At 40.7% G+C, this 26,614-nt stretch overlaps 1 protein-coding gene across 1 annotated transcript; it reads left to right on the top strand.

Annotated features, from left to right (window-relative positions):
* Positions 1–3,359: 3,359 nt before the first annotated feature.
* On the top strand, positions 3,360–3,976 carry LOC128575789 (cyclin-dependent kinase 2-associated protein 1-like). Its single transcript, XM_053577447.1, has one exon. The coding sequence runs from the start codon at positions 3,360–3,362 to the stop codon at positions 3,882–3,884; it is 525 nt and encodes a 174-aa protein (XP_053433422.1). The 3' UTR covers positions 3,885–3,976.
* The last annotated feature ends 22,638 nt before the right edge of the window (positions 3,977–26,614 follow it).

Genomic DNA, 26,614 nt, shown 5'->3' with positions numbered 1-26,614 from the left:
ACCTTTTCCGTACAGATTTTTTCTTTTCTTTCTCCAGTTTTCTAGTATAAATACAATTTCCCATTGCTGCCTTTTCCAATAACTAGAACTTCATTTTTGCTAGTGTTTCTACCCCTATTATTTGGTTTTTCACCCAATTTTATCCTGTAAAGTTTTCTGTTTGCTTGTTTTGGTTTGATTTATAGCATTTTTGTCTTTCCTCTCTACTTGGTGGAGGTGGGGTACTGTGTCTGATCAGGTTAGCAAAGAGTTGCTGACCTCAAGGGAACCATCCATATGGGCACCCCAAGAGGTTGGGGTTTTTTAAGGTTGTGTCAAAGTACCCTACTGTACACCTATAGTGCTCTGTCTCCCTCTTTCTGTGCCTCTCTTCTTTTTGTCAATATTCCTTTTACCCACCCCCTCTCCTTTCTCTATTTTCTTTTCGTTCTTTCCTTCTTTCTTTCATCCCTTCTTGCTTTTCAACATTCTCATCCTTCTGGTCCTGTACTAAAAGGACTCATCGAAACCTTAGTCCATAGGCACAGGAACTTAAAGAGCAAGAGGAAGTGAAAGGAAAATTAGGGCAAGGAAACAGATAAAAGAAATCACTCATGAGGAAGAATCAGCAGAAAACTCCAGGCAACATGAAGAACCAGTCCAGAACAACCACTCCAAGGGACCATGAGGTAGCTACTGCAGAGGATTCCACCAATAAAGAAATGTTAGGAATAACAGAAAGGGAATTTAGAATACACATGATGAAAACAATGAAGTAAATGATGGAAACAATGAAGGAAAATGCTAATAAAGTGGAAAATAACCAAAAGGAAATCCAAAAACAGAATGAAATAAGAGATGAACAATATGAAGAATATAGAAAGGATATAGCAGAGCTGAAGGAACTGAAGCAGTCAATTAGGGAACTTAAAGATGCAATGGAAAGTATCAGCAACAGGTTAGACCATGCAGAAGAAAGAATTTCAGAGGTAGAAGACAAAGTTCTTGAGATAACTCGGATAGTAAAAGAGGCAGAAAAGAAAGAGAGAAAGCAGAACATTCACTGTCAGAATTATGGGACTTTATGAAGCATTCCAACATATGAGTTATAGGAATCCCAGAAGGGTAAGAAGAATGCCCCAGAGGAATGGAAGACATACTAGAGAATATTATAAAAGAAAATTTCCCAAATATCACCAAAGATTCTGACACACTGCTTTCAGAGGGATATCAGACCCTAGGTCGCTCAAATCTAACTGAGCTTCTCCAAGACACAACCTTTCCAAAGTCAAGACAAAAGAAAAGATTCTGCAAGCTTCCAGGAGTAAGCGCCAATTGACCTACAGGGGCAAATCCATCAGAGTGACTGCAGACTTCTCTAATGAAACTTTCTAAGCAAGAAGACAATGGTCATCTACCTTTAATCTACTTAAAAAGGACAATTTCCAGCCCAGAATTTTGTACCCTGCTAAGCTAAACTTTAAAATTGATGGAGAAATCAAATCATTTACGGATATACAAACATTGAGGAAATTCGCCACAACAAGACCAGCTCTACAGGAAATACTTCAACCTGTTCTACACACTGACCATCACAATGGATTCAGCAGCAAAGTAAAAACTCAGAAATTAAAGGACAGAACCTAACCTCCACACTGATGCAAAAGATAAAACTAAGCAATGGACTCTCACAAAAAAAGATGAATAGAACACTACCACACTTATCAGTTATCTCAATAAATGTTAATGGCTTGAATTCCCCACTGAAGAGACATAGATTGGCTGACTGGATTAAAAACATAAGCCATCCATTTGCTATCTGCAAGAAACACATCTGGCTTCAAAAGACAAATTAAAGCTCCGAGTCAAGGGTTGGAAGACAATTTTTCAGGCAAATGGAATTCAGAAGAAAAGAGGAGTTGCAATCTTATTTTCAGATACATGTGGATTTAAAGCAACTAAAGTCAAAAAAGACAAAGATGGTCACTTTATATTGGTCAAGGGAAAAATACAACAAGAAGACATTTCAATTCTAAATATTTATGCACCCAATTTAAATGCTCCCAGATTCTTGAAACAGACCTTAGTCAGTCTGAGCAATATGATATCTGATAATACCATCATAACAGGGGACTTTAACACTCCTCTTACAGAGCTGGACAGATCCTCTAAACAGAAATTAAACAAAGATATAAGAGATTTAAATGTGACCCTAGAACAACTGTGCTTGATAGACGCATATAGAACACTCCATCCCAAAGACAAAGAATACACATTCTTCTCATCACTCCATGGAACATTCTCCAAAATTGATCATATCCTGGGACACAAAACAAATATCAACAGAATCAAAAGAATTGAAATTTTACCTTGTATCTTCTCAGACCATAAGGCACTAAAGGTGGAACTCAACTCTAAGAAAAACGTTTGACCCCACACAAAGACATGGAAAGTAAAGAATCTTCTGTTCAATAACAGATGGGTACAGGAAGAAATGAAACAGGAAATTATTAACTTCCTTGAGCATAACAAGAATGAAGACACAAGCTACCGAAACCTGTGGGATACTGCAAAAGCAGTTTTGAGAGGAAAATTTATCACTTTAGATGCCTACATTCGAAAAACAGAAAGAGAGCACATCAACAAACTCACAAGCCATCTTACGGAGTTGGAAAAAGAACAACAATCTAAGCCTAATGTCAGTTGAAGAAAAGAAATCTGTAAAATCAAATCAGAGATCAATGAAATTGAAAACAAAAGAATCATTCAGAAAATTAATGAAACAAGAAGTTGGTTTTTTGAAAAATAAATAACATAGATAAACCATTGGCCAGACTAACGAGAACTAGAAAAGTAAAATCTCTAGTAACCTCAATCAGAAATGATAAAGGGGAAATAACAACTGATCCCACAGAGATACAAGAGATCATCTCTGAATACTACCAGAGACTCTATGCCCAGAAATTTGACAATGTGAAGGAAATGGATCAATATTTGGAATCACACCCTCTCCCTAGACTTAGCCAGGAAGAAATAGAGCTCCTGAACAGACCAATTTCAAGCACTGAGATCAAAGAAACAATAAAAAATCTTCCAACCAAAAAATGCCCTGGTCCAGATGGCTTCACTCCAGAATTCTATGAAACCTTCAAGGAAGAGCTTATTCCTGTACTGCAGAAAGTATTCCAAAAAATTGAGGAAGAAGGAATCTTCCCCAACACATTCTATGAAGCAAACATCACCCTGATACCAAAACCAGGAAACGACCCAACCAAAAAGGAGAATTTCAGACCAATTTCACTCATGAATATAGATGCAAAAATTCTCCACAAAATCCTAGCCAATAGATTACATTTTATCATCAAAAAGGTCATACATTGATGGGTGATATACTGCGGCAGTGTCAGGGTGAGGGATGGCCATATTTGCCTGTCTGGCCTGAGCCGTCAACAACAAAAAGTGCGTGGGTGCTCGGTGGGCTCTTGGACGCCTGGCCTCGCCACCACCGCCCCTGTGGCCTGGCTTGGCTGCGCCTGGCACACCTGCCCCCCGGGAGGATATCATACAAACCGAACTTGACTGCGCACATGCCCGCCGCTGCCCTCAATGCTGCTGGGAGTGTCCACTCACCTTCTATCAGTATGGCAACATCCTCACAGTATCGACAGCTGCTGAGTGACTACGGGCCACCATCCCTAGGCTACAGCCAGGGAACTGGGAATAGCCAGGTGCCTCAAAGCAAGTACGTAGAGCTGCTGGCCATCATTGAAGAGCTGGGGAAAGAGATCAGACCCACCTATGCAGGGAGCAAGAGTGCAATGGAACGGCTGAAGTGTGGAATCATTCATGCTAGAGGATTGGTTCGAGAGTGCTTGGCTGAAACGGAATGGAATGCCAGATCCTAGCCGCTTTTTTGGTTTTAACCGTGTTCCATCTTTTTACAAGACGAGAAGTTGCAGTTCATCTCTCCTGTTCAAATGAAACTTTTGTTTTCAAAATGGTCTTTTGTTTTTTCCTCCCATGGTTCACTTAACTCAGAACCTACAGTCTAAAGATTGAGAAAATATTTTGCGGTTAATTAGGATTTACATTTTAAGTAGTTAGGAACCACTTTGGATTTTTTTTTTTTAAGCATTGATTTAAAAGAGGCACGTGAAGTTATCTTACAGCGAACTAGTTTGCCTCCAAGACACCCTGGTCTCTTTTTACTCTTTTGAATATATTTCTGTTTACCCACGTTGTTCTTTGTTCCTTTTCATAAACTGATGCAGCTCTAGGGATTGTTTTAATGCACACTGACAGCACGCTTTCCTTAGTAGCTGGTCCCTGTTTTCCATATAGTGTAGATTCTGCTTAATGTAACTTCCTTTTTTGCTTAAGCATTTGTATGACTATTAGTGCTTTGAAGTCAGTTTTAAAAATGCACAAGTTATAAATACAGAAGAAAGAGCAACCCTACCAAACCTAACAAGGACCCCTGAAAATTTTTATACTAAGACTATAAGTAGATTTCAGTTCTGCATTTACTGTAAGTTGATAAAAAACATCTGGAAGAAAATGACTAAAACTGTTTGCATCTTTGTATGTATTTATTACTTGATGTAATAAAGCTTATTTTCATTAAAAAAAAGTCATACATCATGATCAAGTAGGTTTTGTCCCAGGGATGCAAGGCTGGTTTAACATACGCAAGTTCATAAACATTATCCACTGTATTAACAGAGGCAAAAATAAAGATCATATGATCCTCTCAATAGATGCAGAAAAAGCATTTGATAAAATCCAGCATCCTTTTCTAATTAGAACACTGAAGAGTATAGGCATAGGTGGCACCTTTCTAAAACTGATTGAAGCTGTCTATGACAAACCCACAGCTAATATTTTACTGAAAGGAGTAAAACTGAAAGCTTTTCCTCTTAAAACTGGAACCAGACAAGGTTGTCCTCTGTCACCTTTACTATTCAACATAGTGCTTTACTATTCAACTAGCCAATACAATTAGGCAAGACAAGGAAATAAAGGGAATCCAAATGGGAGCAGAGGAGGTCAAACTCTCCCTCTTTGCTGACGACATGATCTTATACTTAGAGAATCTCAAAGACTCAACCACAAGACTTCTAGAAGTCATCAAAAAATACAGTAATGTTTCAGGATATAAAATCAATGTCCACAAATCAGTAGCCTTTGTATATGCCAATAACAGTGAAGATGAGAAGCTAATGAAGGACACAACTCCCTTCACCATAGTTTCAAAGAAAGTGAAATACCTAGGAATATACCTAAAGAAGAGGTGAAGGATCTCTACAAAGAAAATTATGAAATCCTCAGAAAGGAAATAGCAGAGGATTTTAACAAATGGAAGAACACACCATGCTCATGGATGGGCAGAATCAACATTGTTAAAATGTCTATACTTCCCAAAGCAATCTACCTATTCAATGCCATTCCTATTAAAATACCAACATTGTACTTCTTTCAAGATTTGGAAAAAATGATTCTGCGTTTTGTATGGAACCAGAAAAAAACCTGTATAGCTAAGGCAGTTCTTAGTAATAAAAATAAAGCTGGGGGCATCAGCATACCAGATTTTAGTCTGTACTACAAAGCCATAGTGGTCAAGACAGCATGGCACTGGCACAAAAACAGAGACATAGACACTTGGAATCGAATAGAAACCCAAGAAATGAAACTAACATCTTACAACCACCTAATCTTCGATAAACCAAACAAGATCATACCTTGGGGGAAAGACTCCCTATTCAATAAATGGTGTTGGGAGAACCGGATATCCACATGTAACAGACTGAAACTGGACCCACACCTTTCCCCACTCATAAAAATTGATTCAAGATGGATAAAGGACTTAAATTTAAGGCATGAAACAATAAAAATCCTCAAAGAAAGCATAGGAAAAACACTGGAAGATATTGGCCTGGGGAAAGACTTCATGAAGAAGACTGCCATGGCAATTGCAACAACAACAAAAATAAACAAATGGGACTTCCTTAAACTGAAAAGCTTCTGTACAGCCAAGGAGACAACAACCAAAACCAAGAGACAACCTACACAATGGGAAAGGATATTTGCATATTTTGAATCAGACAAAAGCTTGATAACTGGGATCTGTAGAGAACTCAAATTAATCCACATGAAAAAAGCCAACAATCCCATATATCAATGGGTAAGAGACATGAATATAACCTTCTCCAAAGAAGACAGATGAATGGCTAACTAACATATGAAAAAATGTTCATCATCCCTATATATTAGAGAAATGCAAATCAAAACCACCCTGAGATAACATCTAACCCCAGTGAGAATGGCCCAGATCACAAAATCTCAAAACTGCAGATGCTGGTGTGGGTGTGGAGAGAAGGGAACACTTTTACACTGCTGGTGGGACTGCAAACTAGTACAACCTTTCTGGAAGGAAGTATGGAGAAACCTCAAAGCACTCAAGCTAGACCTCCCATTTGATCCTGCAATCACATTACTGGGCATCTACCCAGAAGGAAAACAATCCTTTTATCATAAAGATACTTGTACTAGACTGTTTATTGCAGCTCAATTTACAATTGCCAAAATGTGGAAACAGCCTAAATGCCCACCAACCCAGGAATGGATTAACAAGCTGTGGTATATGTATACCATGGAATACTATTCAGCTATTAAAAAAAAAATGGAGACTTTACATCCTTCGTATTAACCTGGATAGAAATGGAAGACATTATTCTTAGTAAAGCATCACAAGAATGGAGAAGCATGAATCCTATGTACTCAATTTTGATATGAGGACAATTAATGACAATTAAGGTCATGGTGGGGGAGGAAAAGCAGAGAGAGGGAAGGAGGGAGAGGGGTGGGGCCTTGGTGTGTGTCACACTTTATGGGGGCAAGACATGATTGCAAGAGGGACTTTACCTAACAATTGCAATCAGTGTAACCTGGCTTATTGTACCCTCAATGAATCCCCAACAATGAAAAAAAAAAAAAGAAAAAAATTTTATTTGCCTTATTCCAGAAGCGATTTAAGGAGGCTTCTAGGGATTCAAATACACAGCAGGAAAATGTAAATTAAAAAAGGAATGAAAGGAGAAAAGAAAACAAGGGTGGTGTTTGAAAACAAAACCAGGAATGCGGCAGACAGCTTTGGCCTCACCCAAATTAGGGAACTGGATCAAAGGAAATGAGCTCAACAGCTGCAAGAGGCCACACAGTCCCTTCATCCAGCTCTACGCGCACTACTCCATCGTTACCTTGGATTCTTTACACTTCTATGTCCAGATTGTGCTCTAAACTGGGTTTGTCCATGCAATGTGTTTCTCTACTATTTGAAAGGCAGCCTTCATTACAAGATGGACAGAGTTAGCAACTACGTCTTCATGCAAACTCAGAGTTTATGCCCTTCAGACGCAGGTCACTATCGCCTGCTGTGAAAATGAAGGGTGGCACATTTGGGGGCAGTATGCATTCTCTCAGTAACCAGAACAGGATGGGAAGAGTTAATGCAAGTCTCAGTAACAATGCAAACTTAGACCGAAGAAGGAAAGCACAAGGAGAGGAGGTGGCTGCTCAGCTCAGCAGCCCTTGCCACACAACTCCCGGCTGTCTGCCCCGCTGAACTCAAAGCCTCTCAAATACTGGGCCTCTATCACCTTCTCAATGGCACCTGGCAAATGCTTGGTTGGTAGAAGTATTCAATAAGTGTTTGCATAATAAATATGTGTTGAACAGTAGAAATAAAAGTGTGTCATTTGGCTCCAAAACTACTTTGAGATATCTAACTCCAGTAAGATTAGCCCGTATCACAAAATCCCAAAACCAGAGATGTTGGCGTGGATGTGGAGAAAAGGGCACACTTCTACACTGCTGGTGGGAATGCAAACTAATACATCCCTTTTGGAAAGATGTTTGGAGAACACTTAGAGATCTAAAAATAGACCTGCCATTCGATCCTACAATTCCTCTACTAGATATATATCCAGAAGACCAAAAATCATATTATAACAAAGGTATTTGTACCAGAATGTTTATTGCAGCCCAATTCATAATTGCTAAATCAGGGAAGAAACCCATGGGCCCATCCACCCACAGATGGATCAATAAATTGTGGTATACATACACAATGGAATATTATGTAGCCTTAAAGAAAGATGGAGACTTTACCTCTTTCATGTTTACATGGATGGAGCTGGAACATATTCTTCTTAGCAAAGTATCTCAAGAATGGAAGAAAAAGTATCCAATGTACTCAGCCCAACTATGAAACTAATTTATAGCTTTCATATGAAAGCTATAACCCAGTTATAACCTAATGAGAAAGGGGAAATGAAGGGGAAAGGAGGAGGAAGGCTGGGGTGAGGGAGGGTAATCAGTGGGACCACACCTATGGTGCATCTTACAAGGGTACATGTGAAACTTACTAAATGTAGAATATAAATGTCTTAACACAATAACTAAGAAAATGCCAGGAAGGCTATGTTAACCAGTTTGATGAAAATATTTCAAATTGTGTATAAAACCAGTGCATGGTGCCCCATGATTGCATTAATGTACACAGCTATGATTTAATAAAATAAATAAATAAACAGTTGTGTTGTGTAACTTCTCTGGGTCCCAGTTTTCTTATCTGTAAAAATAGGGTGTAAGCAACAGAGATTGCCCATTATCAGGCAACATTCATTGTAATCTTGTTAAGAGGAGATGGATGTTACATGGATGTTATTCTAAGACTAATACTTCTTTCCTCTCAGCTGCTTTCCTAGGATTTTGCAGTCTGACTCATTAGAGAATTCAGATTTAAACTCAAAAGGAGCCTTGGACTCTCACTGAATCCCCGATTTGGGAAGGAGGTAAGCCTGGAGACATCTTGCCAGTACTGAAGGTCAGCTGTGTGCAGCCAGTTAGCCACAGGTGAGTATCAAAGAACTGGCCTGGGAGGGGTGATCTAAGTTTGCAATCCTTGCTTTAAGTGATCTTCTAACTGGAGACACAGAGGCAAGAGCAGGTACTCAGCACATGTAAGAGACTTCACAGCTTCGTGAAGGAAGTTGAGGAACAAATGAAAAATACTGCCATTGTTTATTACATCATTCTTTAAAAGCTGTCCTTTGATATCTTTGTTCTTCAAAAATGTCCTTTGAGAAATACTACAATTTAGCATCACTCTTAACAAGTGAAAAAAATACTATTATTTTGGAAAAAAAATCGAAGGACTTTATTGATTACATTGATGATTTTAATAAGTAATAAGACTGCCCATTAGGGTATAGAATGTTTATTTTACCCCAGGAATATAAATGTTTATCCTCTCAGACCCACCAAGCAAAGGGATTCACAAAATATCTTTCAAAAGCCCCAGTGTTTATAAAATACAACTCAATATATAGACATTAGAATTAAGAGACATATGATCCATGAAAAATAACTCAAGGGACTGCCTTAAGGAAATGGGAAAGCTACTTACATGAGTTTTTGAAAACAACATAGCCATATGAAATAACTTGATCTGCACATCCAGCTATTCAGCATGAAAACCACCAGTGTTTTCAGAACCAGCTTTCACCACAGATTATTACATGCCCTATATGAGTCCCCAATTCCTGCCAAACCAAGAGAATTTTCACAGTTCTGAGGGGGGGACTCAAATGGATGGCATTAAACACCCCCCCACCAGCATTAGGGAATGATCAAAACTAATTTGAAGTTGGACTGGACTCTCTGTTACATGGGGGCTCAGCCTGCCCTTCACCAGCCAGATGCAGGATACTGGCCATCTGTTAAATGAGACCAGGTTCAGACACTCGTACACTTACCCATCTCATCAATGCTTATTCAAGATATTTTTAATTTACAGCAAAATCGCTCCAATCTTAGGAGGGTCTAGCTTTTAATACACGTAAACACACTCCTGGGTGTTTTCCAGCCTTTCCTGTTCACTCTGATTTAGCACTGGTTCAACGCCCCTGTTCTGTGTAATGCTCAGCTCTCCAGCCAGAGATGAAGTCACTGTGCTGGCTGCATGAGCTGTTGCAGCTGCACAACGTCCCCAGAGACTCTCACTCCCTTCTGGAGTGGGGAAAGGTGCCCTGGTCAGTTCCCAAGGTGCCAGACAGCAGCTTGCCCTTCCAGAGGTGGCCTTGGTTCTTCTCAAAGAGTGGTCTGCAGGCCTCCAGGCCAGCAGGTGGCCCAAAGTCACTCTCTAGGACTTTCCTGGGGTGGGCCAGATGTGGCTGTTGGGCAGGGTTAGTGCCTGCTCTATCTGCATCCTGTCATTTCCTCTGAGGCTGGAGCCTCATGGTGCCAGGGTCCCACTGCATAAAACATTCAATGAGTGTTCATGTAGGAGCTGAGCTAGGGATTTCTTCTGGTCCACTCTGCACTCTTGGTTGGAAGGCAAAAGAAACTCATTTTCCTGTCCTTGAAATTAGTCATGTAATTTCTATAAAGCACAGAACCAAATGGTTCTCTGGAGGAATTTGTTTAGTAAAAGAATGAGATGAAAGGGACAGAGAGGGATAAGGAGAATGGGAGAGAATGACGAAAGTCCTCACCGTAACACAGCAGCGTATTATCAAAGGTGGGGCAGAGCTACTTCCTAAAGTCGCCATCAGTATCGGGCATCTGTAAGACCATATGGCTGTTAGCATTTAATTTTTCATAATGTACTAATGTGCTGTAAATTAAACATTGAAGTAGAATTTTAAAATATACTAAGGTAATTTTGGTTGTAAATATGTGCACGTTTTTCGTTTCCCCCTTAAGTGTTAAATGACTGTATCTTTAAAGCAATCCTAGAAGCCTTTCTTAAGTCGGGATGCTCTCCCTGCCCACTTCCCCAGGGTCTAACTGTGGGGATAAATCTCTTTCAGAGACAACTCTCCTAGGAAAATGCAAGAAGGAAGAAAACATCCAGGAAACAGGGGTCTGGCATTCACTGGTCTGTGGTGCACTAGGCTTTGCAGTGAACTGCAAGGAAAGCCCCTTCCCCGTCACCTGCGGCTGTCTTGAGTCTGGGGTGCAGAGACCATGGAAGGAGGAGCCAGCTGTGATTTGTTTGAGAGTTTGTATGACCGTTCCTGCTTGCTCTTTAATTGATTAGTAGAGTAGAATGGGGTGTGCAGTTGGGAGTATGGTTTTTTCCCATTAAAAGGGACCATAGACAAAGAAGGATAGGCTTAATGAATCTATTGATTGGGTTGGACACATCAGCTTAATGGAGCCGTTCCATGAAGAGTGTGAGGGTGTGTCTGGAAGAGGCTAGTGTGTGAACCAGTCGCCTGAGCACAGATCTGCCCTTGCCACTGCAGGTGAGCCAGTCAGTCGAGCGCCTGAACAGAACAGAAAGGCAGAGGGAGAGAGGCTTTGCTCTTCTAGGGTGGGGACCTCACGTCTCCTGCCTTCTGATGTGAGCTCTCCATTTGGGCCTTTGGACTCTGGGATTTCCACTATGATTTTCCCATTTCTCAGGCTTTGGCCTTAGACTGAATTGCACAACCAGCCTGCCTGGTTCTCTAGCTTACAGATCGTGGAACTTCTCAGCCACCATAATGCCATATGCTAATTCCCATAATGAGTCTCTTCTTCTTTCTTTCTTTGTATCTATCTATCTATCTATCTATCTATCTATCTATCTATCTATCTATCTATCTATCATCTATCTATCTATCTATCATCTCCTACTGACTCTGATTCTCTGGAGAGCCCTAACTAATCCAAGGAAGTCTCTGTTTCTGCTCTTAAAGACTCAATGGCCATCCTGAAAGTGCTCACGTCTTTCAAATGTATTTCACATTCTGATACTTTGAGATTCTTTAGTAGCTCAGCCTCCTAAAAGAGGAGAACTGGCAGCAGATACCAACATCAGTTTTCATCTGAATTAAAACCCGGAATTCCCAAAAGCTTAAGCAGAGGCGGACAATGAAGGCACCTATAAATTTGCAAGGCACACACACCATCTAAGAGTTCATTATCCCACTGTCAGGAAGACGTGCCAGAAGCAAGCATTCTCTTTACAAGAAAAATGCAACACCATAGAGCATTTGCTCATTGCTCAGGCCAGAGCATGTGAACTGAAATGGTAAAGGCATCTTGCTTCAACAGCATCTTACAGTAAAGTAATATATGTAGTAACCAATACACCAACAGCATGTAATTCAGGAAAAAACAAAGGCACTTGTAAAGCCTCTGTACTGGGGAATAAAAAAATGACAACACTCTGGAGGGCAAGTTTCCAAAACATATTGCAAAAATTAAATGTATCTACAGAACTTGCCCCAGTAATTCCACCCCTTGGGGGGCACACTATAGAAATAGATACGCCTGCAGGATTTATGGCTGTGATGCTCCTTGTAGTGTTATAATAGGAAAAAGGCCAAAAATATCTAAATGTTCCACTAATGAGGGGCTGCTCAAAAAATTATGGTGTGCCTATATATCAGAGTATTAGGCAGCTATATTAAAGGAATCCAATGCAAAGATTAAATTATATCAAAAAATTGTTATAAATTATTAAAAATATTTTTATGGAAAAAGGGGCTATCAGATGAAATAATGTTCTTTTTTAAATTATTGCATCATAGCTGTGTATATTAAAGCGATCATGGGGCACCATACACTGGTTTTATAGACCGTCTGACACATTTTCATCACACTGGTTAACATAGCCTTCCTGGCATCTTCTTAGTTATTGTGTTAAGACATTTACATTCTACATTTACTAAGTTTCACATATACCCTTGTAAGATGCACACAGGTGTAATCCCACCAATCACCCTCCTTCTGCCCCCCTCTCTCCCCTCTCTTTTCCCCTTCCCCCTATTTTTAGGTTATAACTGGGTTATAGCTTTCATGAGAAAGCTATAAATTAGTTTCATAGTAGGGCTGAGTACATTGGATACTTTTTTCTTCCATTCTTGAGACACTTTACTAAGAAGAATATGTTCCAGCTCCATCCATGTAAACATGAAAGAGGTAAAGTCTCTATCTTTCTTTAAGGCTGCATAATATTCCATGGTGTACATACGCCACAATTTATTAATCTATTCATGGATCGATGGGCACTTGGGCTTTTTCCATGAATTAGCAAATATGAATTGGGCTGCAATAAACATTCTCGTACAAATATCTTTGTTATAATGTGAGTTTTGGTCTTCTGGGTATATACCTAGTAGAAGAATTACAGTATTGATGGCAGATCTATTTTCAGATCTCTAAGTGTTCTCCAAACATCTTTCCAAAAGGAATGTATTAATTTGTATTCCCACCAGCAGTGTAGAAGTGTTCCCTATTCTCCACATCCACGCCAACATCTCTGGTCTTGGGATTTTGTGATATGGGCTAATCTTACTGGAGTTAGATGATATCTCAAAGTAGTTTTGATTTGCATTTCTCTGATGATTAAAGATGATGAGCATTTTTTTTTTTTACAGTTTTTTTTTTGCTGTTGTTGTGGATTCATTGAGGGTACAATAAGCCAGAATACACTGATTGCATTTGTTAGGTAAAGTCCCTCTTGCAATCATGTCTTGCCCCCAGAAAGTGTGGCATGCATCAAGGCCCCCCCCCTCCATCCCTCTATGTCTGTAGGCCGTGCGTCTGTCTTCTTCAGAGAAGTTTCTCTTCAACTCCCTTGCCCAGCCTGCGATGGGATCCCTTGTTCTTTTCTTGCTTATACATTTGAGTTCTCTGTGGATTCTGGTTATTAAACCTTTGTCGGAGACATAACCTGCAAATATCTTCTCCCATTCTAAGGGCTGTTTTCTTGCTTTACTTACTGTGTTCTTGGCTGTGCAGAAGCTTTTTAGTTTGATCAGGTCCCAGTAGTGTATTTTTGAAGCTGCTTCAATTGCCCAGGGGGTCCTCCTCATAAAATTCTCACCCAGACCGATTTCTTCAAGGGTTTCCCCTGCACTCTCTTCTAGTATTTTTATAGTTTTATGTCTTAAGTTTAAATCTTTAATCCAGTGAGAGTCTATCTTAGTTAATGGAAAAAGGTGTAGGTCCAGTTTCAGTCTTCTACAGGTTGCCAGGCAGTTCACCCAGCACCATTTGTTAAATATGGAATCTTTTCCCCACTGAATGTTTTTAATTGGCTTGTCAAAGATCAAATAATGGTAAGTAGCTGGATTCATCTCTTGGTTCTCTATTCTGTTCCAGACATCTACTTCTCTGTTTTGTGCCAGTACCATGCTGTTTTGATCACTATCAATTTATAGTATAGTCTGAGGTCTGATACTGTGATTCCTCCTGCTTTGTTTTTATTTCTGAATAATATCGTGGCTATTCGAGTTTTTTTCTGATTCCATATAAAATGAAGTATTATTTTTTCAAGATCTTTAAAGTATGATGGTGGAGCTTTGATAGGAATTGCATTAAAATTTTATATTGCTTTGGGTAGTATGGACATTTTAACAATGTTGATTCTTCCCAGCCATGAGCATGGTATGTTTTTCCATTTGTTAATATTTTCAGCTATTTCTTTTCTTAGAGTTTCATAGTTCTCTTTATAGAGATCTTTCGCATCCTTTGCTAGATAAAATCCCAAATAGTTCATCTTCTTTGGCACTACTGTGATTGGAATAGAGTCCTTAACTGTTTTTTCAACTTGACTATTGTTGGTACATATAAAAGCTACCGATTTATGAACATTGATTTTGTAACCTGAGACGCTGCTGTATTCCTTGATCACTTCTAAGAGTTTTGTGGTAGAATCCTTGGTGTTTTCCAGATATAAAATCATATCATCTGTGAAGAGTGAAAGTTTGATCTCTTCTGACCCTATATGGATACCCTTGATCATCTTTTCTTCCCTAATTGTGGTGGCTAAAACTTCCATTGGAATGTTAAAGAGCAGTGGAGACAATGGGCAGCCTTGTCTGCTTCCTGATCTGAGTGGAAATGATTTCAGTTTAACTCCATTCAATATGATATTGGCTGTGGGTTTGCTGTAGATGGCCACTATCAGTTTAAGAAATGTCCCTCCTATACCAATTTTCTTAAGTGTTTTGATCATGAAAGGATGCTGGATATTATCAAAAGCTTTTTCTGCATCAATTGAGAGAATCATATGGTCTTTGGTTTTTAATTTGTTTATGTGCTGAAATTTACTTATAGATTTACGTATATTGAACCAGCCTTGAGACCCTGGGATAAAACCAACTTGGTCATGATGTATAATTTGTTTGATGTGTCGCTGGATTCTGTTTGTTAGGATCTTGTTGAATATTTTTGCATCCATATTCATTTAGTGATATTTGTCTATAATTTTATTTTCTTGTTGGGTCTTTTCCTGGTTTGGGGATCAGGGTGATGTTTGCTTCATAGAACATGTTGGGTAGTCTTCCTTCTTTTTCTGCATTTTGGAACAGCTTGGATAATATAGGTACTAGTTCCTCTTTAAAGGTTTGGTAGAATTCTGATGTGAAGCCATCTGGTCCTGGGCTTTTCTTTTTAGGGAGATTTTGTATGGTTGATGCTATTTCCGAACTTGATATGGGTCTGTTCAAAATTTCCACTTGATTCTGGCTAAGTCTTGGAAGGTGACGTGCTTCCAAGTATCAGTCAATTTCCTTCAGATTTTCATGTTTCTGAGAATAAAGTTTCTTGTAATATTCATTAAGGTTTTTTTTAATTTCTGAGGAGTCTGTTGTTATTTCGTCTTTGTCATTTCTGATTGATGAGATTAGAGATTTTACTCTTTTTTTCCTGGTTAGGTTAGCCAAAGGTTTATCTATTTTATTGACCTTTTCAAAAAACCAACTTTTTGATTTATTGATCTGTTGTATAATTCTTTTATTTTCAATTTCCTTTAGTTCTTCTCTAATTTTGGTTATTTCTTTTCTTCTACTGGGTTTGGGGTTGGAATGTTCTTCTTTTCCAGTTGCTTGAGATGTCCGATTAAGTTGTTAACTTCCTCTCTTTCCATTCTCTTCAGGAAGGCTTGCAGTGCTAAAGATTTCCCTCTTAGGACTGACTTTGTGGTATCCCAGAAGTTCTGATAATTGTCGTTTTGTTCCAAAATTTTGTCAATTTCCTTTTTAATCTCATCTCTGACTCAGCTATCATTCAGCATAAGGTTATTTATTTGTATGAGCATGCAGAGTCCTGTTGTTACTGAGTTCAACTTTTATTCCATGGTGGTCCAAGAAGATGCAAGGAATGATTTCTATTCCTTTAAATTTACTGAGTTTAGATTTGTGACTTAAGATGTGATCGATTTTGGAGTATGTTCCATGGGCTGATGAGAAGTATGTGTATTCAGTTTTGTTGGGATGAAATGTTCTGTAGATGTCTGCTAAATCCAAATGTTGGATGGTTAGGTTTAAATCTAAAATTTCTTTGCTCAGCTTCTTATTGGAGGATCGATCCAACACTGCCATAGGAGTGTTGAAATCTCTGACTATTATGGAGCTGGAGGAAATCAAGTTACTCATGTCTGTTAGAGTTTCTCTTATAAATTGAGGTGCATTCTGGTTGGGTGCGTAAATATTAATAATCGAAATCTCATCATATTGAGTATTACCCTTAACAAATATGAAGTTACCATTCTTATCCTTCCTTACTTTTGTTGATTTAAAGTCTATTGTGTCTGCAAATAGAATTGCAACACCTGCATTTTTCTGATTACCATTTGCCTGAAATATGGATGACCATCCTTTCACCCTAAGTCTATATTTATTTTAGGGTAAGATGTGACTCTTGTATGCAGCAAATATCTGGCCTGAGTTTTTGTATCCAGTCAGCTAACCTGTGCCTCTTTAGACGACAGTTTAAGCTGTTCACATTAATGGAGAATATTGATAAGTCTGGTAAAATTTTGGTTATTGAGTTTTTTCGATAGTCCAGTGGACATTTTTAATCCTTTCACCACTGTGGAAGTTGGAGTTTGATCAAAAGTTTCTGAGTGAGTTTACTTTTGTGGTAGAGGATTGGGCTGGTCATTATGGAGGATAGGTCTGAGAATATCCTGAAGAGCTGGTTCGGTTATGGCAAATTTCTTCAACATATGAATGTCATTAAAGTATTTAATTTCTTCATCATAAATGAAACTCAGTTTAGCTGGATACAGGATCCAGGGTTGAAAGTTATTTTGCTTTAGGAGATTAAAAGTCGATGACCACCCTCTTCTGGCTTGAAAAGTTTTAGCAGAGAGATCTGCAATCATTCTAATATTCTTCCCTTTGTAGGTAATGGATTTCTCACATCTGGCAGCTTTCAGATTTTTCTCCTTCATATTAACTTTAGTGAAGTTAATTATGATAACTGGGGGATGTCTTATTTGGATTGAGTCGTGCTGGCATTCCGAAACTGTCTGCTTCTGAATTTCAGAATCTCTTGGCATGTCTGGAAAATTCTCTTTCATAATTTCATGAAGAAGGGCCTCTGTGCCTTGCAAGGCCACTTCATCACTTTCAGGGATTCCAATGAGTCGGATATTTGCCTTCTTTGAATTATCCCAGAGCTCTCTGAGAGAATGATCCATTTTTGTTCTCCATTTCTCTTCTTCTTGATAGTTTGTGAGCATTTAAAGGCTTTGTCTTCAATGTCAGAAATCCTTTCTTCTGCTTGCTCCACTCTGTTACTGTGGGATTCTACTGTATTTTTCAGATCTTTTAGGGCTGCAAATTCTTGCTTCAGTGAGTCAAAATCTTTGGTGGTTTTGTCTTTAAATTCATTAAATTCTTGAGACAACTTTTGAATTTCTCCTCAAATTTCTAATTTCAATTTTTGAATTGCTGCTAGAATTTCTAATTCCAAATTTTACTCCATTTTATTAATCTTGTTTGCAATACAAATTTTGAATTCGATTTCTGACATCTTGCCCAGCTGTTTATGAATAGGATCTTCAGTTACATCTGCCATATCTTTCCTTGCGGGGGGTGGGGGAGTTGATCTATTCTGGTTATTCATATTACCAGAGTTTTTCTGCTGATTCTGCCCCATGATTGTTTTACACCATTTGATTTTTCCCCTGGAGCTTTGTCGAGGACCCACACAGTGCTATGGCCTGAGAAACTGGGGCCCTGTTTGGTGTGGTGGGGCTAAGTGTTTCTGTCTTATTTTTAGCTGGTTTCTGTTTGATCTTAGTGAAACAGTTACTCTGGGTTGAAGTCTCAGCTGTGGAGAAATACCAGCAATTAAGTCACCCTGCCCCTCACAGGCAATAATTGGAAAAGGAAAAGCAAACCTTCCTACAACCAAACACCCAGGGCTCCACCTGAGTAGTCCTTAGGTGACTGGCTCAGTTCAAAAAGTCCAAATTAATTGTCTCAGTCAGCACCTGTCTCAGGTGGCAGAGTTTAAAAGTTCTCTGGCAACTGGGTCACAGGGGTCTGGTGGCTACTCTGATATGGCTTGCTCCAGTGCTGCATGCAGTCAGGAGGAGCCACCCAGCAAATCGATCAGTCTGGGAAGATTGATGCCTCTTTCCCCACCTGGGACCTCTGTCACACACAGTCATTGATAGCCCCACAGTTGGCTGACCCAGTTGCCTGTAGTGAACAGATACTCCAGGGGTTTGCCTGAATCACAAGGAAATCTATTTCTGTTCAGCCAAGCCACTGCACTGTGCCTCTATCTAGCAGGGGGAGGTGAGGCCTGACAACCCCGGGCGCTTGATGGAGGCTGGGGGCTGTTCACTCAGTTCCAGTCCCACCCCTAATTAATGTTACTGACAGAACAGAACAGAACAGCTTTGCGGGAATTTGTTTCTGTCTCTGCTACATTCCCCTGCAGAAGAAAAGCTGTTTTGAATTCCCAGAGTCTGCACCTCAGGCCTTGTCTTCACTCTTGCAGGTTTGTATTCGGTTACCTGGCAGTTCTAGCCTCCTGCCTTCCTTTGTCTATAGAGTGACAATTCCCTGAGGGCCAGGTGCATCTTAGGCTCAGTAAAGCCATCCTCTGGGTCATCCCCACCCTGGGAACTTCCCAGGTCTGCGAGTGCGTTTCTAGTCCCTGCACTCCACCCAGGTTGGTACCACCAAAGGCAAATCCTTTACTCACAGGGCCTGTGTTTCTGCCCCAGATTTGTTCCGTGGTGGTTGCCACCTGAGTAGATGCCCGGCCTCCTCTGGTTGCCCAGGGATACAGGGGGTGTGGCTTCAGAATATCCAGGAATGAGCCCTATTGTTGCTAAAAATGGCTGCTGCTCTGCACCTCAGGGCACTGCTGCTCTGGTGTGGTTCCCTCTCAGCCAACTGTTCTCTCCTCACTCCTATGCCCCTGAGTTAGTACTGACCAGCTGCAGTTTAGGCACTGTCCACACCCCTCAAGAAATCACCCAAGAACCTGGACTTGTGGGGGACAGGCCTCCAGACCTTTGATGTATAAATATATGTTGTATTACTTTTTAATTAGTAGTTTTCATAGTAGCCTTTTTATTTTGATGTGTAATTATGTACAAATATAGCAAGTTTTATACATTTTATACACGAATTGGTATTTTGTATTTTTTGTGTAAACTTCAGTTATTAGTGTAATAGATGTTGCATTTTGTTTTCTTTTAAGTATTTATTTTTTCAGCTCTTAAGTGGTAAAGCTTTGGTTCTTCCTTGCTGGTCTGCATGAACCTAACTTTGCAAGGTTGCTGTTCTTCCACCTAAGGGGTCACTTCTTTTGCCTTGTTACTATGCCAATCACTACTTTATATGCTTATTTGCTATGGCTGCATTATTGTGGATGCTGGCATTCAAATATGAGTATTACGAGAATTATAACATATTTTCATTTTTATAGCTATTAGCAATTTTGGACATTTATATTTGGAAAATGTAACTTAAAAAGTTTAAGAAAACCAGAGCATTGCAGAGGTCATGAATACATGGAATTTTTTTCACTTTCTTCAGTTAAAGGAAGGAATGTTTGTCAGGGGCAGCTTTTTTAAAAAGCTGATGTCTTGCTTTCTAAGACTACTGGACAACAGATCTAGGAGAAAGTTCAGTTTTCCGAGAGATATAGGAAGTACTGGCTCAGAAATAAGGACAGGGCAGGGAGAAAAACTTAAGACAACCTACTGATTAAAAAAAAAAAAAAAAAGACCCAGCAGGGGAGTGCTGGGAGCTCAGAGTTGCAGGTAGAGAATATATACAGTTTTATACAGTTTTGTGCCTGGCAGGAGAACACCATGGCACCCTAGTAGGGGAGGTAGGTCCAGTTTTTAGAGGGTCTCTCCTGTGGAGTGTAGTGGGAGGACCTTTGAACTCTGCTCATTTGTTTGTGGGGCACTCTGAGCCATTTTCATGGGGGAGGGGACTCCCGTCTGCTTGGTGATGGATTTTGTACCTTTTGTTTGTATCCTTGGGATTGCAGCTCACCTCAGTAGGGTTGATGTGCGTTCTTCAAATTTCTCTCTTGGTGCATCTCTAATCTACCAGGTTACTTGCTAAATTTCTGCCCTTTAACTCTCCTTCTGGATGGGAGCCTCTGTGGAAAGCTGGCTTCAGTCAGCCATCTTGTCTCTGCCCCCCTGAAATAATGTTCTTAATACAGTGTTAGGTTTTTAGAAAGTAGATTATAAACAGTGTGTATAGTATGAATCCATTTTGGGAAAAAAAACTGAAACACACATTCAATCACTTATTGGGCACCTAAATGTGGAGGATAAATAACTGAACAAGATAGAAGGAGTCTAAAGTGATTACGACAAATGGGAAAATATTAAAAACATTAATAATGGTTGTTCCAGGGGCATGGTATTATTTGCCTTTAGTTTTATTTATCATCTTTTTTATATTCTCCAATATTTTGAAAAATGAACACAGTATTATTTTAAAATCAGAAATCTTTTGCTTTCAAGATTCAGTTTATCAGAAAAACACTAACTTATGAGAAAAAGTAAAAAAAGAAAAAAGCACTCAATGCTGCCTAAACTTCCTTGGTTCATTGGTGCATGGGGGTTACCACCTCCTGTGGCTCCTTGGCATTTCCGGATACTTGTCCTTTGCTGGGTGCTCTGCAGACAGGGGTGTGTGTGGGGGGGAACAAGGGAGCAGGCACGGGAGGGAAGTGGAAGCAAAGGGCTGCTTTTGCTGGCCAGGGTGGAAGGATGCCCCAGACCAAGAGTGGAAGTGGAGACTTGGAATCCTAAGCAATTCCCTCACTCCCTGTCCTGCAGCTCATTTCCTGTTTTGTTCCTCAGGCCTCGGTTCCCTCCTCTGTGGTCAGGGTAACAGTCCCTCTCACTCAGGGAGCTGGTTATTCTCTCTAAATGCTTTGGGGTCTTTCCGTGAAGAAGCAACATGGGAAGTGATGATGTCTATGTGGCTTAGCTGGGCCTCTGGGGATGTTGGGAACAGAGCTGTGACAGATGAGGGAGCGAGTTGGTGGAAAGGTCAAGAGCAGTCATTGCTAAAAGAAGAAAATAATGGTTAAAATATTCTTAGATTCAGAAAAACCATATTCCTCTTCATAAGTGGCAGAAATGCCTTAAAGCTAAACGTAACATGAAGTTTTGTGAAAGGGCAATTGCTAATAAAAAGATAAGCTCTGTGGTCTCTATCATCCCCCCCCCCCATTTATTCATCCATTCAACACATCTTCAGAACTCTGTTACAAGGAAGCAGGAGATGGGCGTGGCCTGTCCTCAGGGAGACCATTATGGCTGGAGTCATGAGCTGTTGTGGGAACTGGCAGTTCTCATTGATCCAGTTTTGTTGACCGCTTAATTGATTATTGACCTCTTGCCATGTGCACCAGGCTGGGTGGTCAGCAGGGAGAACACAGTCCTTTCTCCAGTGATCCACTGGCCTGGGAGAAATGCAAAATCATCAGTATCTACAATGGACCGTGCTGCCATACTAGCGAGTCCAGTTCAGGTGGGATGGGTGGGAGAAGCTTCCATGATGAAGTGATGCTTGTGCTGGGCTGCACAGGATTCATTCACTCATTCATTCACTCTTCTACTCAGCAAGTATGAATGGAGCTCGATTCGGGGCCAGATGTCATACTGGGTGCCGGGGATAAACAGTGGAGGAGACAGGTGTGGCCCTTTACCTCGTGAAACTCACAGTCCAGTGGGAGAGAAAAATAATGAACATGTGAAGCAAATAAACACATCCATCAAATGGTGACAGCTTTGAAAGACACAGTGCCAGCTACAGCAGGCTGCAGAGGTGCAGAGCACCAGCCGGGCAGCTGGAGGGGGACGCACACCCGAATTTGCATGGGTGGGAGGAAGATCAGCTAAGAGCTCTCTGATGAGGGTTTATTTCAGTGCAAATGGAAGGTAGAGAAGGGCCCACCCATGCACAGACCCAGAGAAGGAAACAGCACATGCAGAGCCCCAGGGTAGTGACGAGAGACAGGGAGGAGGACAGTGATGAGAGACAGGGAGGAGGGCAGCATGGGTGGAGCACTGGTGGAAAGGGGGTGCAGGGTGGGCAGGAGGGGCAGCAGAGATGTGGGAGGTCTCAGGGTAATGGAGGTGACAGCCAGTTAGTCAGGGGAACTTGAGCATGGGCAGCAGGAAGTCATCTAGGTGGAGGGCAGAATCCATGTGCAAATGAGAAGAGTGGCCAAACGGCAATTACAAGGGTTATAAGAAATCTCTGAAGATTATAATGAGGATTGCAGTAAATGGATTGAATGGTAAATGCAATGGGGATTCCTACGGGGAAAGGTGTAGGAGAACGTGGTTCATGGCAGATGCTTGGTCCGAACCTCCTTTTGTTTATTTCCTTCACAAACCCTATCCGGAGCCCACACTTCCCAAGTGTATCCCCAAAATATTTAGTGTCGAAAATAACTAGCCATTGATCCACCACTGTATGATCACATCTCTGCTCCACGCAATCTGAATAGAGCATGCAGAGGCAAGTTAATAAGTACTGGGGAAGAATTAAGGGCATGTCCCACGTCCTTACAAACCAGAAATACAAAGTTGGCTAGATTTTTATTTACCCATAAAATCAGCAGTAAGAATCAGATGTGTCACTTGTTGCATCTCTGTTAGATGAAACTCTGTAAGAGAGTGTCTAGCGCCGGGACTGCAGAGAGAATCCCACCCAGTTGAGATTGTGTATTGCATGGGTGGGGGGTTGAGGTGATTCTGAAACCCAGGCTAGCAATCCTTTATCTAAAACCCTTTGCCAGATGTGTTTCAAATTGAGAATTTTAGAAAAAGGCAAGGGTGCATATAGTGTATATAGTACATAACATCTCTGGTTTGGGTTTTGTGTCTGGGGCAGCACTCAGAAACCAAACACATTATTATTTCTGCAGGGAAATGTAAAATTCTTCATGCTAAGTGGCATAAAAGTTTCAGCTTATGAGTTGTTTTTAAGGAGTTGGGGATCTAATGCAGCTTCTCTGGAGGCTTTGTACCCTTTAGCCAATCCCTGTCCTGCACAGGGCCCACAATTGTTGCCAATTATGGTGGGTTCGGACTCAATATCTTACTGTACACAACACCTCTCACCTATAGGCCTGCTGCTAAACTCAGCCCCAGTGCATTACTCCCGTCTTAACTCATGGTGTCCTGGAGGCCCTGACCTTACCCCTGTCTAAAACTCATGTCTGAACTTCTAGCTCCAGTGCCCTTCCTTGGGATCCCCATCATTCAGGTAAATATTCTGTGACAGCTAAGTTGTTTTTTTGTTTGTGTAGAAAACCTCTGCGGTGGGGGTAGAAAGTAGTTTACCTCCTCAGCTTGCATTTTCTAATCCCAGCTCTAGCGGCCCCAAGACATTTTTATATGTAAGTTTTGGGGTGATACAAAATTTTCCGATTATACTCAGAGGAAAAAGTAGCTTCTTTATTAACTAATAACTTGATCTGAATTTTCACACAAGCTTCCTTCCCTGATGGGTAGAAATGAAGATTAAATAAATTTAGCCTAGTTTGACCAATTCTTATATACTGGACAGATTATTTAGGTGATATGGTTCTTGTGGATTGATTACTCATTTTTTAGGTATCTGCTCCATGAATTTCTGATCCCTAAAATATCGATTTGCGTATGAAGGATGCTTACGGTGACCTTAAGGCAGTGAAGTGATGGGTTGTCAGGGCATGTTTTATGACTTCTGTTTTTGTGATGTCCCTTGTCAGCCTTGGAGCTGGCCACCTCACTGGCCTTTGCAGTTGACATTGGCAGCTGGTGTAATCTGTGCTCTGGTCTTTTGCACATGGTCATGAACAGTGGTGTGCTTTGGCTGGACTGGTCTCATCTCACCTCTCATTGGCTCTGCAGACCTCCCTGGGTCTGGGTGAACCACCTGTAGCCTCCTATAGACATGTTTTCTGACTTCTCTGTTTTTGTGATGTCCCTTGTCAGCCTTGGGGCTGGCCACCTCACTGGCCTTTGCAGTTGACATTGGCAGCTGGTGTAATCTGTGCTCTGGTCTTTCTTGCATATGGTCATGAACAGTGGTGTGCTTTGGCTGGGCTGGTCTCATGTCACCTCTCATTGGCTCTGCAGACCTCCCTGGGTCTGGGTGGACCACCTGTAGCCTCCGATGCAAGGTCACTTCACACTTACTCATGACTCCTGAGGGAAGCCCATGGCTCGCAAACACATGGCTGCATTCAAAGACTCTTATAAGTGCACACAGGGCCCTATCTGGTATCAAGGTGTGGAGGAGATTGCTGGTGGGCAACCAAAATCCGTTCTCTCTTTGTTCCAGAGTAATAGTGTTATCTCTGGGCAAACATGGTTGCCAAGTTATACATAGCATTACATTACATTTCCCAGCATTCTCTATGGTTAGATTTGGTCATGCTACCAAAGTCTGGCCACTAAAATGTGAGACAGGTTCACATTCCCCACTCTTGGGCCAGAGTCTCCGGACACTGGCTGTACTTCCTCCAACCTTTCTGTTGCACACTAGGCCCTGTAGCAGAACAACTACAAGGAAAAGAATCTGAGTTCCTGAATGAGGCACTGCCTGCCAGTCTCAAAAATCGCCTCAGATTATTCTAGGAGAGGACTTCTTTGTTCTTTAAACTACTATAAAGTCGAGCCCATTGGTTACAGGAGCAGTTTTCTAATGGCAGCTACAAAGAACTGACTGCAGTTAGGGGAAGGCACAGCCCTCTTTAGTCAAGTAGCCAAGATGCATGCCTTGGGCTAACGTCTTCTTCCTCAGGTCCCTCTCATCCTGTCAGACATACAGCGCAGTTTCGGAGGAGAACACTGAGCCCTACACTTCCTTGTCTTGCCTTTTTCTCCCCCTCTCTCTCCATAATTTATATGCTCATGAATGTGAACTTTGGACTTTTTCCTCTTTATCCTCAATCTCCCTTCTCCCCTCAGTAGCAAGCCTGATAGTCTAGTCACCATAGGAAAAAGAAAGAGCTGCTCTACTCTTATGGAAAGGACCCCATAATCTGAGGTTTCAGGCTAGTTCTTGATAGCTCACAGAATTTAGAAAATCTTCCCACTCTGGATGAAACTTGGCTTTCAAACTTACTGTCTGCAAAATCCTATTTTGGTTCATGAACATGAAAATGCAAAAGAAAAATGCTCATTGATAGTTTTGATGAATTAGCTCTCATTACATAGACAAAGCAAGGAAAAGACTTATACCAAGGTGTTTACAGTAGTTAAACTGTCTGATAAAATCATGCGATTAAAAAAATTCGCTTTTTTGACTTTATTTTTTGACTTTTCTACAATGAACATATACTGCTTGGCTACATTTACAAAAAACAAAACCAATAAACTTTATTTTTAAAATATGCCTATAGCACTATCAGTTGGGAATTGCTGGTCTATAATAGGTAAGAACTCCAGGCAAATTACAGTCTCTGTGGGAGCTAATTTAAACTTGTCAGAGCAGTTAAATTAATTAGGTCTCAACTGACATTGAACAGCAAGGGTGGCAGGCCTGATATAACTTAGCAAGGACTTAGAAAATTAGGGATAATAGCATGCAGATTGTATTTCTGCAAAGCACACTCAATTCAAAGGAAATAGTACATCAAGTAGTGTTTGTAAAAAATGCCCCTGCATTTCAGTTCATTCTTTTTCCTGGAGAGTTGCATGGACAATATATCTAAGATGAAATGCAAGCCCATTTTGTTGGCGTCCCTTCTTTGCACATTCTGACATGGGAATCATTTCAGGCTTTGCTGGACTCTTTCATGTAAGGATCATTGTAAATAAATCTTGGGGCACTTTTCCCCCATAACAAAGAGGGTCTAAGCTCTCTTTGTTAGTAAGTAAATTTCCTCAAAAACCAGTAAGATACGAGAGTTAAATTTGTCTCTTTTGAGTCTTCTTTTGGGGGAAAAAAGAAAAATAAATTTACAAAAGGAGTTAGATTTGGAATGTACAGAAAGAAAGTTCAGAATTTTCCAGGCTGGATGGAAAGAGGGGCTTAGTTGCCACCACAGGTTCCTGCTCGTCCTGGCCTGGGACAAAGCTGAGCCCAGAGGGCAAGAGGAGGCCAAGGAACTACAGAGTACCCTGAGGAATCATTATAAGGAAAAATGGAGCTGAATGTCTCAAGCAAGAAACTTAAACCTTTAAGGAAAAAAAGGCTAGCAGCACATTCTAATCTCCGTATTTTTGCCTCAGGTAGGTCTGCAGGGAGCATCCTGCCCCTCGCACATGTGAAGCAAACAGAAAGAGCCCCCCTGTCCAGAGTGCAAAGAAATTTGCTAAGCAGTTTTCATTTTTCATGTGGAAACCTCCACA

Source organism: Nycticebus coucang, chromosome 23 (assembly GCF_027406575.1).
Source record: "Nycticebus coucang isolate mNycCou1 chromosome 23, mNycCou1.pri, whole genome shotgun sequence".
Classification (NCBI taxonomy): domain Eukaryota; kingdom Metazoa; phylum Chordata; class Mammalia; order Primates; family Lorisidae; genus Nycticebus; species Nycticebus coucang.
This window is presented reverse-complemented; position numbering and strand designations above follow the sequence as displayed.